The 15,272-nt window shown below is 38.6% G+C and overlaps 1 protein-coding gene across 4 annotated transcripts in view; it reads left to right on the top strand.

Moving 5' to 3' along the window:
* RNF212B (ring finger protein 212B) overlaps nt 1–15,272 on the top strand; it is a 47,844-nt gene that overhangs the window by 14,366 nt on the left and 18,206 nt on the right. For 2 of the 4 annotated variants that reach the window (XM_087423593.1, XM_087423587.1), the window contains exons 2-4: nt 4,208–4,308; nt 6,164–6,216; nt 6,603–6,677. In XM_087423593.1, the coding sequence (XP_087279719.1) occupies nt 4,208–4,308; nt 6,164–6,216; nt 6,603–6,677 (229 nt within the window). Of the gene's footprint in view, nt 1–2,693; nt 3,039–4,207; nt 4,309–6,163; nt 6,217–6,602; nt 6,678–15,272 lie in introns of those variants that run through there. The other 2 variants (XM_087423589.1, XM_087423590.1) reach the window with 2 other exon arrangements.

Below are 15,272 nucleotides of genomic sequence, written 5' to 3'. Positions count from 1 at the left end.
GAGATGGTTATATGATATTTCTTCTTAGAAATATTACTATAATAAATTATATTAATGGGTTTCCTAATATTTAACCATCCTTTCATTCCTATAATGAACATCACTTGGTTGTACATAATGTATACTTTTTAAAATTTGTTATTGGATTCTATTTGATAATATTTAAGATTTTTGCATCAATAGTCACAAGTGAGACTGTTCTGTAGTTTTCTTTTGTGTGTGTTCAATCTTTATCACTTTTTGATATCAATGTTAAGTTCATTTCATAAAAATTTTTTGAAAGTTTTCTCCTTTTTACATGACTCAGAATATTTAAGTAGAATTAAGATTATATTTAGGAAAATCATTTATGTGATGGTTTGAGTTATGAGCTGAACTAATCACTTTTTTTATGGAACACCATTTTTACTTAAAAGAACTAACAAACAAACTATAGTTATTCAGACTTGAGTATCTGATAGACATTTTCTCAAAAATAAACAAAATGAGCTCATCAATTCAAGGAAAACAAGTGACAGTATTTGTTGCCAATGATAAAATTCAAGCTTTCAGATGAAAATTAGAATTTTGGAAAACTTATATCTGCAACTGTGAGCCTGACAGCTTCCCAATACTCAAAGACTTTTCTGATGAGATAGTGATATTAACAAAGTGATTTTTAAATATTGTATAATGAAGTGTGTCAGTATTTAATATTGTATAACAAAATATGTCAATGTGCATAACTCAGTAAGCCAATATTTTCCAAATGACCAGTTCTACAATTTTATTTATTTTTTTCCCCCCAAGCCCCAATAGATAGTTGTATGGCATAGCTGCACATCTTTCTAGTTGCTGTATGTGGGACACGGCCTCAGCATGGCCGGAGAAGCGGTGCGTTGGTGCACACCTGGGATCCGAACCGGGGTCGCCAGCAGCAGAGCGCATGAACTTAACCACTAAGCCACAGGGCAGGCCCAAATGACCAGTTCTAAATGTAAAATGTTACATGTTCATTGATATGGTGTCAGATCCCACATTGCAACTAGCTTTTAACAAACGCCCACTTCTTGAATTTTGGTATAGTATCCAAAAAAAAAAAAAATGTTCAAATTATCTGAATAGGCTATTAAAATACTACTCCTTTTTCCAACTACATATTTGGATGGGTTCAGATCTTCACACTTCAACCAAAATAGCATATTGCAATAGAGTGAATGTAGAATCAGATATGCTAACCCAGCTGCTTTCCATTGTCAGATAGTAACAGATTATAAAATTGTAAAGCAGTGCCACTCTTCTCACTAAATTGTTTTTATTTTGGAAAATATAGTTATTTTTCATGTCATGTTAATAATAAATGGATTTATTATTGTTGTTTTCAAATGAATAAATATTTTAAAATTTCTCAGTTTTAATTGCTAATATGGTAAATATTGATAGATATAATCCACATAAACAAAAACTCTTTGGGGAGGGGGTCTTCAGTAATTTTTAAAATGTAAAGGAGTTCTTAGACCAAAAAGTTTGAGAACCACTGCTTAGTGGATTCCTCAGGAAAAGCTCATGTTCACATTTTTTTTTGTCAGCAGCCTTTATACTTGAACACAATATAAGGGGATATAAAGTTCTTGGATCATATTTTCCCTTTGAAAATCTTGAAAATGCTGTATCATTGTTTCTAGCATAAAATGCTGCTGTAGAGAAGTCTGATGCCAATCTAATTTTCTTTTCCTTATAAGTGACTAGTACTTTTTATCTGGATGCTCAAAGGATTTTTTCCTTATCTTTAAAAACCAAGAGTTTTACTAGAAAATGTTTTAGTTTTGACTGTTCTGGGTCAGTTTTCTACTATACACGGTATGCCCTTTCAATATGTATACTTAAGCGTTATTTTGTTACAGGAAAATTTTCTCTAAATGCTGTTTTAAATATCTGTTCTGATACATTGCTCTGGTTTTCCTTGGGGGAAATAAATAACGTGTGCGTGTGTGTGTGTGTGTGTGTGTGTAAAATCTCTTTTGCTTGTTTTCTATATCACTTTCTCTTGAACCTTTTTCTTTCTTTTTAGAAAATCATTCTCCTTTCAGCCCTTGATTGTGCCTTTTTTCTCCTTTTTTTATTTCTAAAACAAGTCAAAACTTTTTTCCTGAGATTTGTTAGTTCTCACTTAATATCCAACTGTTCTCTATCCATATCACTTTTTAGCTTTTCTATTTCTGATTTCTGCTGTTCTTTCAAAGCATCTATTATTTTATTTCATTAAAAAATATTAGCTTGAAGTTTTCATTTTGCTTTGTGACCACATTTTTCTACTGTTACTGCCTACTGGAACATTATTAGGTTTACTTTCACCTTGTTTCCACAGTAACATGTATGAGATTAGATTACATTCCTTAATTGTTCCCAATCTTAAACGAGGTATTAGATTTCCCCGGACCATTAAAACGCAACCTCCCCTGTCCCACTGCAAGCCCCGCCCCCGCCCCCGCCCCCGCCCCCGCCCCATCCCCATCGCGCGGCCACGAGCCGCGCCCACGCCTCGACACGCCCGGGCCCCGCCCACGCGCTTAGTACACCGCCGGGGCCCCGCCCACGCGCCTCACACGCCGTAGCGGGCCACGCCCAGCCTCTTGCCTCTCCCGGGTGCTAGGCTCGCTGTGTATTTTCCCGCCATTTCCAGCTCTTCATGAGGAGAACTGGATGGTTTCGATGAGATCGGAGGCCTTCTGGGATCACGGCCGCCAAGTGGGTAGGGAAGGTAGCTGGAAAAGAACTACTGGTAAAGTTGAGACTGCTGAATCCCCATCACTCCTAGAGACCAGGCGAGTCTTGGCCTCACAAACCCTATTAACTGCCCTTCTTATGAGGGGTTCGTCTGGCCACCCATTTGATTAAAATTGTTGTTGCTGTCCCTAAACAAAGCAGGACATAGGTAGTGGGGCCTTTTCAGTAGTTCTTTAGACTACTGTAGAAGTTAGTGTACCGTGAGCAACAAATAGAAATCTGAAGCTTATGGCTCCGACGGTGTAATGCCTCGGCATTGAACTGTTTATTCAGTAAGTTTTTATCATGAATCTTGCCTTATGTGACAAAAACGTTCAAGTGTGGTGCAAACTAGCCATGATTCCTTTGGCAAATCTCTCCATAAACCACTTAAAAACTTTTTTTTTAGAGAAAAGACTTCCATGGGGGAAAAATTACCTTCTGTTTTGATTATTTTGCCAATTTAATTTTAAAGGAAATCAAACTAATAAGTATTATATTCTTAAATAGCATATTCATGAAATTAAACATGAATTCATTAAATGTATAAAATAATTCCAGCTCAGTATGTATCAGCTCAGTTCTGTGTTTTTGATCTGTCAATTTCTTCATTTAAAAATCTTAGAAAGTCATATTTACATAGTGAGGTATTTAACAAATTATATGGAATTAGTATTGGCAGAAAATATAGTTTGTATGGCTGCCATGTCTAACACAAAGGCTTACTTAATGTGGTAGCAAGAACTTTACTCAGGGAATCAGGAGACTTGGGTTCTAATGCCAGAGCTGCCACTAAGTAAAATGGAACTTTGGACAAGTCATTGATTTTCAGTGAACATCAGGTACATCTTTTGAAAAATGGTGGGATTGGACAAACAGTTGAGTGATGTTCAAGGCCCCTTCCAGATCTATGATTCTGAGTTTCTGTAGAGTAGAAGGGAAATTGTACAAGCTGAGACAACATTGTCGTTTACAAACCATGTTTCCCTTAGATAAAATGTGTTCCAAGTGGCTAATATGTGATCTTCTATATCTGGTCTGCTACCTCCTCCTCGCTCCATCTCGACATATCACAGGAAACTGTTAGGAAAGATGTGGATGGTTCTTTTTTTTTTTCTTCTTAAGATTGTTTTTTCTAGTAACAAATTGGTACCTGAATTAATCCAGAAAACTTGGAAAACAAAAAAAGTGTAAAGGCGATGCATACACACACACCCATAATCTCACCACTCAAAAAAATCTCATCATTGTCCTATTACTTTGCTAAATATATATATTTTTCCTTTTTAAAAAATGGTATAACATAGTCTGCAGTCTGCTTTTTTCACTTCAGAGGTATATATACTTCCTTACAACCAATTGGTATGCCCGCATCTCAATAAGGTAGCAGAAGCTAAGCAAACATTGCTACATAGATTTTGGAACAGCTATTAATTACACTCTTTCTCTCTACCTGCTTCAGCATGGATTGGTTTCACTGCAACCAGTGTTTCCGAAAAGATGGGGCCCATTTCTTTGTCACCAGCTGTGGCCATATTTTCTGTAAAAAGTGTGTGACTCTGGGTGAGTGACTTAATTGTTTTCAGATTCAGGCAAAAATTTATTTAACCTGGAAATAATGATTAGCCATTTCTCTGTGTGACTTGGGAAACAAAACTTAGTAGGCCAAAGGTGGTGTGGATAGAGTAGGAAACTGTTGATAATGGAAATTGGTGGAATCTATTAATAAAGAATGATTGAGGAAATGGTATCTATTACTTGAACACCAAAAGGTACTTGTCAGTGTTTTGAAGTCTGCGGCAGGAAAAACCACAAGGTTATCAGGCTGATTAGAGAAAAGAAAAAAAATAAGAATAATGAATAGGAATAGGGGAAAGTGGTTGATAACAAGAGCAATTTCTAATGAGAAGTGATCTAGCCTATGGAATCAATTTGATTAGAAATGATGATGGTGGTGGTGGTGGTGGTGGTGATACCTTTGCAGTTTAAAAGTATTTTTATGTGTACCAATTTTATGTATCCTCACCACAATTCCAAGGGGTAATTATTAATAGACCCATTTTTACAGATGAGGAACTGGTTCAGACAGGATAAGTGATTTGACCAAGTTCTCACAGCTATTGAGTCTTAGAAATGAGACTTGAATTTAAGTTCAATTTTTTAAATGCTAAAATACTTATAAGGTATGGAAATGGCTCAGAAAAGGGACTTCAGATAGAGTGCTTTGATTAGGGAAGATTTCTTAGGAAAGGTGTTGCTTCAATAGAGTTTTGAATAATAAACTGGAGTTTGCCGAGTAGATAAGGCAGGGAAGATCATTCTAGTTTAAGAGAACAGCGTATATAAAGGCATACCCCATCATAAAACCATAGTGCGGGGGACTACACATGCTTGGGATTGGTAGAGTATAAAGAATAAGGCAAGAAATGGTAAGAGATGATGCTAGAGAGGTAGGCAGTGGCCAGATGATGGAAGGCTTTATACACCAGGCTAAAGAACCTGAACTTTATCCTGCAGGTGATGGAGAGCTGTGGAAGTTTCTTTGCTTGTTTTGTGTTTTTCTTAAATAGAAGAATGATTTGCACTTGCTAGCTCACTCTGGCAATAACACGGACGAAAGACTAGGAAAGAGCTTTAGTCCCCAAGGAGAGAAGAGTCAAGTAAGGTAGCCTCTGGAGAAGTTTTTTTCTCTGTATGAATCCCATGACCCTTTTAAGGTGTCTGCTAATGTAACAAAGCTGTTTACTATGGTAACAGCAGCTCACTTTGGAGCAGTTTGTCTCTGTGAAGCATATGTCATGTGATGTGTTCTCCTGACATGGCATTTGTTTTAGTCAATGGACAGCACCACTACTAAAATTTCAACTTACAAGGAAAGATTAGGAATTTTAATTTTTGCATCTTTCAGATTGGGTTAATTAGCGAATGAGAGTAGGAGAGCTTCAAAGCAAGATCCAGGAATATTAGCAAAGTGAGAAGAGGGCAGGAATAATTGGGGAGTTTCTTATAGTATCTAATGTGTGCCTGCAGTCAGGTAGATAGGATAAAAAAGAGTAACTTAAAGTTGAGATCATTGATACTCTTGTACTCTTCCCAGTATTCTTATAAATGTGCTCCAGTACTCCTCCTGGGGAGTTAGAACTGTCCCTCACCTGCAGAAGAAAATTGAAAATTTAAAAAAAGAGAGGGAGAGATGGGTACATGGTAAAGCATTAGTTGTCATCAACATACTAGTTTGGAAATACTGATTTAGAGAACAGAGCTCAAGTGATGACCTTCTGTAGCACAATGATATTCTAGATTCAGTAAGCCCTCTTTTATTCTTCTCGTGCTAGCCTACTTGACTATCACCGTGTACTTTAGGAACTCTTACTTCATGCCCATGAGAATCAAACATTTTTCCTCTTTCCCCTCCCAGAAAAATGTGCTGTTTGTGGAACTGCCTGCAAGCATCTGGCTCTTTCTGATAATGTAAGTTTTTCTCCCCCTGCTACAAACAATCTTATCCCATTCCTGGCCTGTAGGAAATATACAAGGAGTATGGTTGATGAGTGACTAAACACTGAATTTTAAAGAAAGAAAAGAAAAGAAACAAAGAAAATTCGCAGAGAGCAATTATAAAAAAAAGAGTTAAAAAACAGATAGAAGAATTATTTGTGGCTGCTGTTACAGAAGCACCAGGTAAGGAGAATTAGATCATATAGTCTGTATCTTCTAGGGCAGTGGTGATCGCCCTCTTAGCACAGTGAAATAGTACCAGATGCTCTAGAGAGGGTGGTACATCCTTTGCCGTATTTGCCAGTATTTATTTCATTCCTTTTTGGATATGCTCATTGTTTGTCTTACTCTCTTCATAGCTAAAACCTCAGGAGAAGATGTACTTCAGAAGCCCTGTGGAGACAGCTTTGCAGTATTTTAGTCACATCTCTCAGGTATGAGAAACAAAAGTGAAGAAAATCTGATTCTCCAGGCAAGTTCTAATTGTATCTTATTTCTTTATCAAAGATTCTCTTTAGGCTGCATTTGTACACAATGGAGAGCAGTTGGCTGCTCTGTTGGCTTTCTTCTCTGATTATACAAATCTCAAGGGTTAACTTTTTACTGACCCAGAATCTGTGATAGGCTGTAAAAACCACTATGTAGCTGACATCTTGCCTTGTGCTTCCTAGTTCTGTTAAGTAAGTTTTAAGAATAAAGAAGGTAGGGCCGGCCCCGTGGCTTAGCGGTTAGGCGCACGCGCTGTGCTGCTGGCGACCCGGGTTCAGATCCCAGGTGCGCACCGATGCACCGCTTCTTTGGCCATGCTGAGGCCACGTCCCACATACACCAACTAGAAGGATGTGCAGCTATGACATACAACTATCTACTGGGGCTTTGGGGGAAAATAAATAAATAAAATTAAGAAACTGCTAAAAAAAAAAAGAATAAAGAAGGTTCTGGGGGGCTTAATAATCTTTCTGTGCAGGTTAATGAATCCTCTAGAAATTGCTTTGAATATATAGGCCCAACCCTGCAAACAATAGATTTAGTGGTCTAACTTTCAACCTTTTACTTACAAACCTAAGGTCAAGAAGGAATTTCTTGTTCCCCATTCTCATTTTTCAATAACCTTTCTTAGTAATGCATATATATTTAATTCTTCGTTTAGTGTTCATAATTGGTCACCTGAATTTTAGAAAATATTTGTCTTTTCCTGATACCTGATATGTTGGTATACCATTGACTTGGTCAGGAGCAATAGGAATGTAGAAGTTAGAGAGAAGACGGGACAACTGTTTGAGAGAGTTCCCAAATTGTAAAAACTTTGGTTTTACCATTCCACTCTCCAGTTCCCCACTGAGATTATTGCATAGCCTCATGAGATTCCTATCTTGGCATGTTTCTTGAGATTTTACCACTTGTTCTCCTTCTGTTCTTTTTTTTTTTTTTGTGAGGAAGACCAGCCTAAGCTAACATCCGATGCCAATCCTCCTCTTTTTGCTGAGAAAGATTGGCCCTGGGCTAACATCCGTGCCCATCTTCCTCTACTTTATATGGGATGCTGCCACAGCATGGCTTGACAAGTGGTGCATCGGTTTGTGCCTGGGATCCGAACCTGTGAGCCCTGGGCCACTGAAGCAGAACGCGCGCACTTAACTGCTGTGCCACCGGGCCAGCCCCTCTCCTTCTGTTCTAACTTCTCATTCTTAAGAGAGTGTCCCTTTCCTAAACATGAAGGTGATCCTTAGTCATTTTCTGGCTGAAGACAGTAGATTTAATTTTTCTTTGGTGTCTCACCCCTCAATCCTAACTCTGGAGATAGAGGAAAGGGAATTAAGGCTTTGGCTGCATCCTGCTTTTAGCTGCTTGGGTTAGCCGTCATATTTGAGATACTATTTAACATTATGGGGAGATAAAATCCAGCTGAGACTCGAGAAATGTAAACAAGGTCACATGAACAAGAGAAAGAGCAGACCTTTGGTTAATAACTAAACCCAGGGTTAGTTAATGATCAGTAGAGAAATTATATGCAGTCTGAATCTTAACCTGCCTAATCATGGGACCAATTACACATGGTCAAATAATCAAGATAAAATAAATGGAAAGGGTCAGTTAATCATCACTAAGTGAAGGGCCAGTTTGGTGAAGTCAGCAATGTCTGAAAATGTGTTTTCCTAATCTGTGGAGTTGAATAACTGATCTAATACCTAAATTGCCTCATTCAGGCTTCTGCTCAAATTTTCCTTCCTCAGTCAGACCTTCACTGACTCTCATATCTCAGATAGTAGCCCCAACACTCTCTACTTCTTACCTTGCTTTATTTCTCATCATAGCTCTTATCTCTAGCATTATATAATACATTTGTTTATTGTCTGAATGCTGCACTGGAATGTAAGCTCCATGAAGGCAGAGATTTGGTGGGTTTTGTTTACTGCTGTATACCTAGCTCTTCGAATAGTTCTTAATATGTAGTGGACATTCAAAAAGTTGTTGAATGAATGAATGGAATGTTGTTCTAAATATCCATTTGTGTTTTAATCATCCCCAGTCTTTGTAATGACCTGACAGGGGCATTTTTGTGCTGTACTACTCTGTGGCCAACAGTTGATCAAACTGCCCGTTGTGAATTCTTCTTTTTTTCCCCTCCCCAAAGCCCCAGTACATAGTTGTATATCTTAGTTGTAGGTCCTTCTAGTTCTTCTATGTGGGACACCGCCTCAGCATGGCTTGATGAGCTGTGAGTAGGTCCGTGCCCAGGATCCAAACTGGCAAATCCCGGGCCGCCAAAGCAGAACATGGGAAGTTAACTGCTATGCCACTGGGCTGTCTCCCTGTTGTGAATTCTTAACTCACCACTAGATAAAACTATCTAAGTATTTTTGGGGATTGGAGAGCCTCATATGAACCTGTTTAGCTTTCTTCTATTTCTAGGTCATAGACTGTACCCTTATCCACAGCTAGCCATCTTTCAAATGCATGCTGATAATTGTTCCTTCTTTGGTAAAACCTTCCCTGATTCCTGTAGGCAGATTTTTGCTCTGTCCTTTGTACTCTTATCCCACCTTGCTCTTAACTCTGCGGAAGTACTTAACTCTGCAAAAGTGTTTTAATTTATTTGTTCATATGTCTGTTCCTCTCACTAAACTGTGAGCTTTTCAAAGGCAGGTGTCATGTTTGTATTGCCCAATGCCTAACTAGGTACCTGGCACAAATTAGGTGCATAAGAAGTGTTTAAGTGAATGAATTCACATTAAGGCTGGGAGGAAGGAAGGGAGGAACGATTCAAGGTAAAGTCAAAGAGAGAGGCTTGATCATATAGGGACTTGTAGGCCATGGTAAGGAATTTATATTTTCTTCTAAATGCAGTGGGACGCCATTGAAGGATTTTAAGCACGGAAATGGCGTTATCCGATATATAATTTTAAAAGAGACTGGCTGCTGAATGGAGAATGGACCATAGAGACGTTGAGAGTAGAAGCAGGAAAACCAGTTAGGATGCCATAGGAGAAGTCTGAGCAAGACTGCGTGGGCTAAAGTGGTGGCAAGAGAAATGGAGAAGGATAGTTAAATTTGAGATGTGTTTTCTAGGAAGAACTAGTAGAACTATTATTGATTTGGATGTGGAAGATGAGAAAAAGAGAGGAGTCAAGGTAGACATCTGGGTTTTCATCTTGAACAGCTGAGTGGGATGACTGTACCCTTTAGCAAGACTGAGAGGACCATTTTGAGGGAAAATACCATTTTGGAAATATTAGGTTATAGATGCTTATTAGAAATCCAGGAGGAGAATTCATAGAGGCAGATAAATTTACCATTCCGGAGCTCAGGACATAGGTCAAGGATGGACATATAAGTATGAAACTCATCAGCATATAGATAATTTCTAAAGCCTTGGGACTGGATGAGATCACCCAGGAAAGAGTCCCTTCAATATCTAGTGATTAGGTAGAGGAGGAGAGGTTAGCAAAGAACAGCAGTGAGAGGTGAAAACAAGGAGGATGTGGTGTCACAGAAACCAAAAAAGGAAAATGTTTCAAGAAGGAAGAAATAATCAGCTGGGTCAAATACTGTTGGAGAGATGAAGATGAGGGCAAAGGAAGGTCAACTGGATTTGGCAACATGAAGATTGTTGGTGACCCTTGCAAGCGCATGTTGAGTAGGGTCTTGAGAAAGAGAACCACTGTGGAGTACATTGATGGGTGTGTGTCTACACTCAGTGTACTTCACCTCCCAAGCCTTTCCTCAGCTCTCTGCAGTCTGGCCTCAGACTATCTCACTGAAACTGTTCTTGCTAAGGATATCAACAGCCTCCTTGTTATCAAATCCAATGGATACTTTTTTTTTTGTTCTTATTTTACTTGATTTCTCGGCAGCATTTGAGGCTCACTCGCTCCTTCAAATATTCTGTCTTTGGCTACTGTAACCAACTTCTCTTTCCTTTTTGTGTTCCTCTTCTGTCCATCTCTTAAATGGTTATGTTTCTCAGAATTCTATCCTGGATACTTTCCTTACTTTTTATATTCTTCATGGATAATCTCATCCACTCCCATGCTTCAGTTATCATCAACATATGAATGATTTCCAAATCTACCATATCCAGTAGAGATCTCAGCTTAAATGTCACCTCAGAGGAGTCTTCTCTGACCACTATATCTAAATTGGGTCTCCCCCTTTATTCTCTGTCATAGCAACCTTTTTGTTTCCTTAATAGCAGTTGGGTAATTTGCAATTTATTTTGGTGTTACTACGTGTTCCATAGATTGTAAGCTCCATAGAGGCAGGGACCAACTTTGTTTTGTTCACTGTTGTATCCACTACAATGATCACAGTTTTGCTATATAGGAGGCACTCAATACATTTTTGCTGAATGAATGAACGCTCCTTCTCTCCCTCTCTCTCTTGCTCCCTTCAGAGCCATATATTCATTTGCTGACTTGATATCTTCACTAATTCAACATGTCCCAAACTGAACTCATTATTCTTTTTTTTAATAGAAATGCTTCTTTTTTTTTCTTATAATTTTATTTATTTATTTTTCCCCCAAAGCCCCAGTAGATAGTTGTATGTCATAGCTGCACATCCTCCTAGTTGCTGTACGTGGGATGTGATCTCAGCATGGCCGGATAAGCGGTGTGTCGGTGCCACCCAGGATCCGAACCTGAGCCGCCAGCAGCGGAGCGTGAGCACTTAACTGCTAAGCCACGGGGCCGGCCCCTGAACTCGTTATTCTTAACACCCCTCCACCCTGCGCATCCTCCACATACACACAGTGAAACGGGCTACTCTTCCTGTTTCTATTGTGGTAAATGATAATCGCCATCCACATAATGACCAAACCAAACATCTAGGAGTCATTCTCGATGTCTTCTTCTCTTTGCATATCCAATCCGTTATTAGATCATGCTAGTTCTGTCTCTCTAAAATACTTAAATCTCTCTACTTTATCTCCAGCCTCCTAGTTCAGTCCACGATAGTTTCCCATATGGGTTACTGCAGTAGCTTCCTAGCAGATCTTTTGACCTCCAGTCTTTCCTTTTCCTATCAGTTCTCTGTATTAAAGCCAGAAAATCATTCTAAATATAAGTATGATCATGTTATTTCCCTTTTTAAAGCCATTCACTACAACCACGGCTCTGAGGATAAAGTCCAACCCCTTAATATGGCCCATAAGGCCAAACATGCTTTGGTCCCTGCTTATCTCTTCAGTCTCATCTTTTATCCCCACCTCCGCCCAGCTATAATACAGATAGACTGAATCTATTTTAATTATTTGTATAAATAATTTTCTCTGTTGCTTCTGGGGCTTTGTACATGCTGTTCTATCTGTCTGGAACATTTTTATCCCCAAACATATACATGGATATAACATGTGTAATACCATATTGCTGTATTATAGTTTTCTGTTTGCTTGTCTGCATCCTCCCATGAGGAGAGGGATAGTATCAATCTTATTCATCTTATATATCAGCTCCTGATACAGTACCAGGAACATACTAGGATTCAATAAATACTTTTTAAAAGAATAAATGGAATAACCTTCCCCATTGAGCTTTCCTTAATGTATATCAAATATGGTAAAGCGATAATACTGGGAAAACTACTGGAGTAGAAATTCTAAGACTAAATCTGCCTGCTAGCTTGTAACTTAATTTCTTTGAACCGTTTATACTCCCTCACATGTAATGGGAAATAATAATACTCATCCTAGTTCTTATAAAGATCCAATGAGATATGTTTATCAAAGCATTCTGAAAGCTGGAAAGTACTCTATTAGTTTAAAGAATAATATGGAAAACTCATAGCAGATTATGAAAGGTCACAAACCTACAGGAAAATAATTAATGACCCCCTAAGTAAAAAGAAGTTTGTATTTTTTAAATTGTTTTCACAGGGAAGTATAAAATATCCTGTCTACTTTTTATTTTATTTTATTTTTTGTGAGGAAGATCAGCCCTGGACTAACATCCGTGCCCATCTTCCTCCACTTTATATGGGACGCCACCACAGCATGGCTTACCAAGCAGTGCGTCGGTGCGCGCCTGGGATCTGAACCGGCGAACCCCGGGCCACCGCAGTGGAGCGCGCGCACCCAACCGCTTGTGCCACCGGGCCGGCCCCCTGTCTACTTTTTAAGTAACAGCTTTACTGACATATACTTTACATACCAAATTCACCCCTTTAACGTATGCAATTCAGTGGTTTTTAGTATATTCACATAATTGGCGGTCACTACTACCTAATTTTAGAACATTTTTATCACTCCAAAAAGAAACCCTTGTACCCATTAGCAGGCACTTCCCAAATCCTCTCCACCCTCCCTAGCCCTGGGCAATCACTAATTTACTTCCTGTCCCTATAGGTTTGCCTATTCTAGATATTTCATAAACATGGAATCATACAATGTGTGGTCTTATGTGACTGACTGCTTTCACTAAGCATAATATTTTCAAGGTTCATCTACATTGTAGCCTTTATTAGGACTTCATTAGTACTTTGTTCCTTTTTATGACCAAATAATATTCCGTTATACAGATGGATATATGTTTCATGTATCCGTTCATCAGTTGAGGGACATTTGGATTGTTTCCACTTTTTGGCTATTATGAATTATGCTGCTATGAACATTTGTGTAAAAGTTTATGTGTGGACATATATTTTCATTTATCTTGGATATGTAAGTAGGAGTTGAATTACTGGGTCCAGTGGTGACTCTATGTTTAACGTTTTGAGGAATTGCCGGACTGTTTTCCCAAGTGCCTGCACCATTTGACATTCTTACCTGCAGTGTGTGAGGGTTTTGATTTCTCCACGTCCTCACCAACACTTGTTTTTATCTGTCTTTTTGATTGTAACCATCCTAGTGGGTGTGAAGTGGTATCTCATGGTTTTGATTTGTGTTTCTCTGACAAGTAATGATGTTGAGCATCTTTTCATATGCTTATTAGCTGTTTATATATCTTCTTTAAAGTACTGTCTATTCGGATTCTTTGCCCATTTTTAAATTGGATTATCTTTTTGTTATTAGTTGTAAGAGTTTTTTTATATATTCTAGGCACAAGTCCCTTACCACATATATTATTTGCAAGCATTTTCTTCCATTCTGTTGGGCCCATCCACTTTAAAATTAAGAACAAGTAACATAAATGTCCATTAAATAAATATAAATAGGAAGAACAGACAGGATAGGAAATCAAATAGAATAGGAAATAGAGAGGAGAGTCTGAAAGAAAAAGAGGGAAAAAGATATAGATTCATAAAGAAAGACAAATTCAGAGAAGAAGATACAAATGGATATAAAGAGAAAGACTTCCATAAACTTAGTGTTGGGATTGACAGACTTTTTCTTAAAGAGCCAGTAAAGATTTTAGGCTTTGCAGGCCGTACAGTCTCTGTTGCAGTTGCTCGACTCTGCTGTTGTAGGACAGAAGCAGCCATAGGCAGTATGTAAACAAATGGGCATGACTGTATTCCAGTACAACTGTATTTACAGAAACAGGCAGCTGGCCCTGGTCAGTAGTTTGCTGACTTTGAAGTCATATGTTTTGCTAACATATATATAAATAACTACCATATATACCATTTGAATAAAATCAGGTCAAGACCTGACCTCATCAATAGACCAGACCAGTTCTCTATCCCTCACTTGAATTAAAAAATTGAACAACTGAGATAATCAGAGATGCCTTTGAAGAAAGGTTTTGTTTAGTTGAAGATTATTTTATCTGAAAAGAAAAAGCTAATCTGACAGTATTTAGGACTTCTGAAACAGTGTAGTTGAGTTCTTTATCACTACTGAGCAGGCTGAGGAACCTTAAGCCAGTGTGAGAGGTAGTATTGCTTTGATCACAAACCGTGCAACCGAAAACTTAATGCACCTCCTGGTGGGCTACTGGGCCTCTCTCATTCAGAGTGGGTACCTCTGACACCTTAACAGTCCTCCAATTGCCTTTCATAAGGAAGAATTTTTAGGGTTCTTTTTTGCTCAAATGTATTCCCTCTGAGCACCATAATAATCCATTTCAATTACAAATCTAAACATATAACTGCTTTTTCAGAACCCTTTGGTGGCTTCTCATCACCTAAGTTTCAGACTCTTCTGAGTGACACTTAGTTCCCTTAACGATCTGGTTCCTCCCTCTCCAATCTCATCCACAACTACCACCTCACATCTTATGTACCAACATAAGTTCTTAGGTAGGTTATTTATTACCTAATCTGTAAGATAGATTTAGTTCTTTGCAGTGCTTTTTTTTTTTTTTTTAAAGATTTTATTTATTTATTTATTTTTCCCCCAAAGCCCCAGTAGGTAGTTGTATGTCTCAGCTGCACATCCTTCTAGTTGCTGTATGTGGGACACGGCCTCAGCGTGGCTGGAGAAGTGGTGCATCGGTGCGCGCCCGGGGATCCGAACCCGGGCCGCCAGCAGCGGAGCGCGCGCACTTAACCGCTAAGCCACGGGGCCGGCCCTGCAGTGCTTTTATACACCATGTAATTTCATACCTCTGTGCCTGGAATGCCTGACTTCCATACTCTGAAGACTGACTAGT

The sequence above is a fragment of the Ceratotherium simum genome, chromosome 3, assembly GCF_057802395.1.
Source record: "Ceratotherium simum simum isolate JZ-2026a chromosome 3, ASM5780239v1, whole genome shotgun sequence".
Lineage (NCBI taxonomy): Eukaryota > Metazoa > Chordata > Mammalia > Perissodactyla > Rhinocerotidae > Ceratotherium > Ceratotherium simum.
Note: the sequence above shows the minus strand (reverse complement) of the source record. Positions and strands in the feature narration are given on the sequence as shown.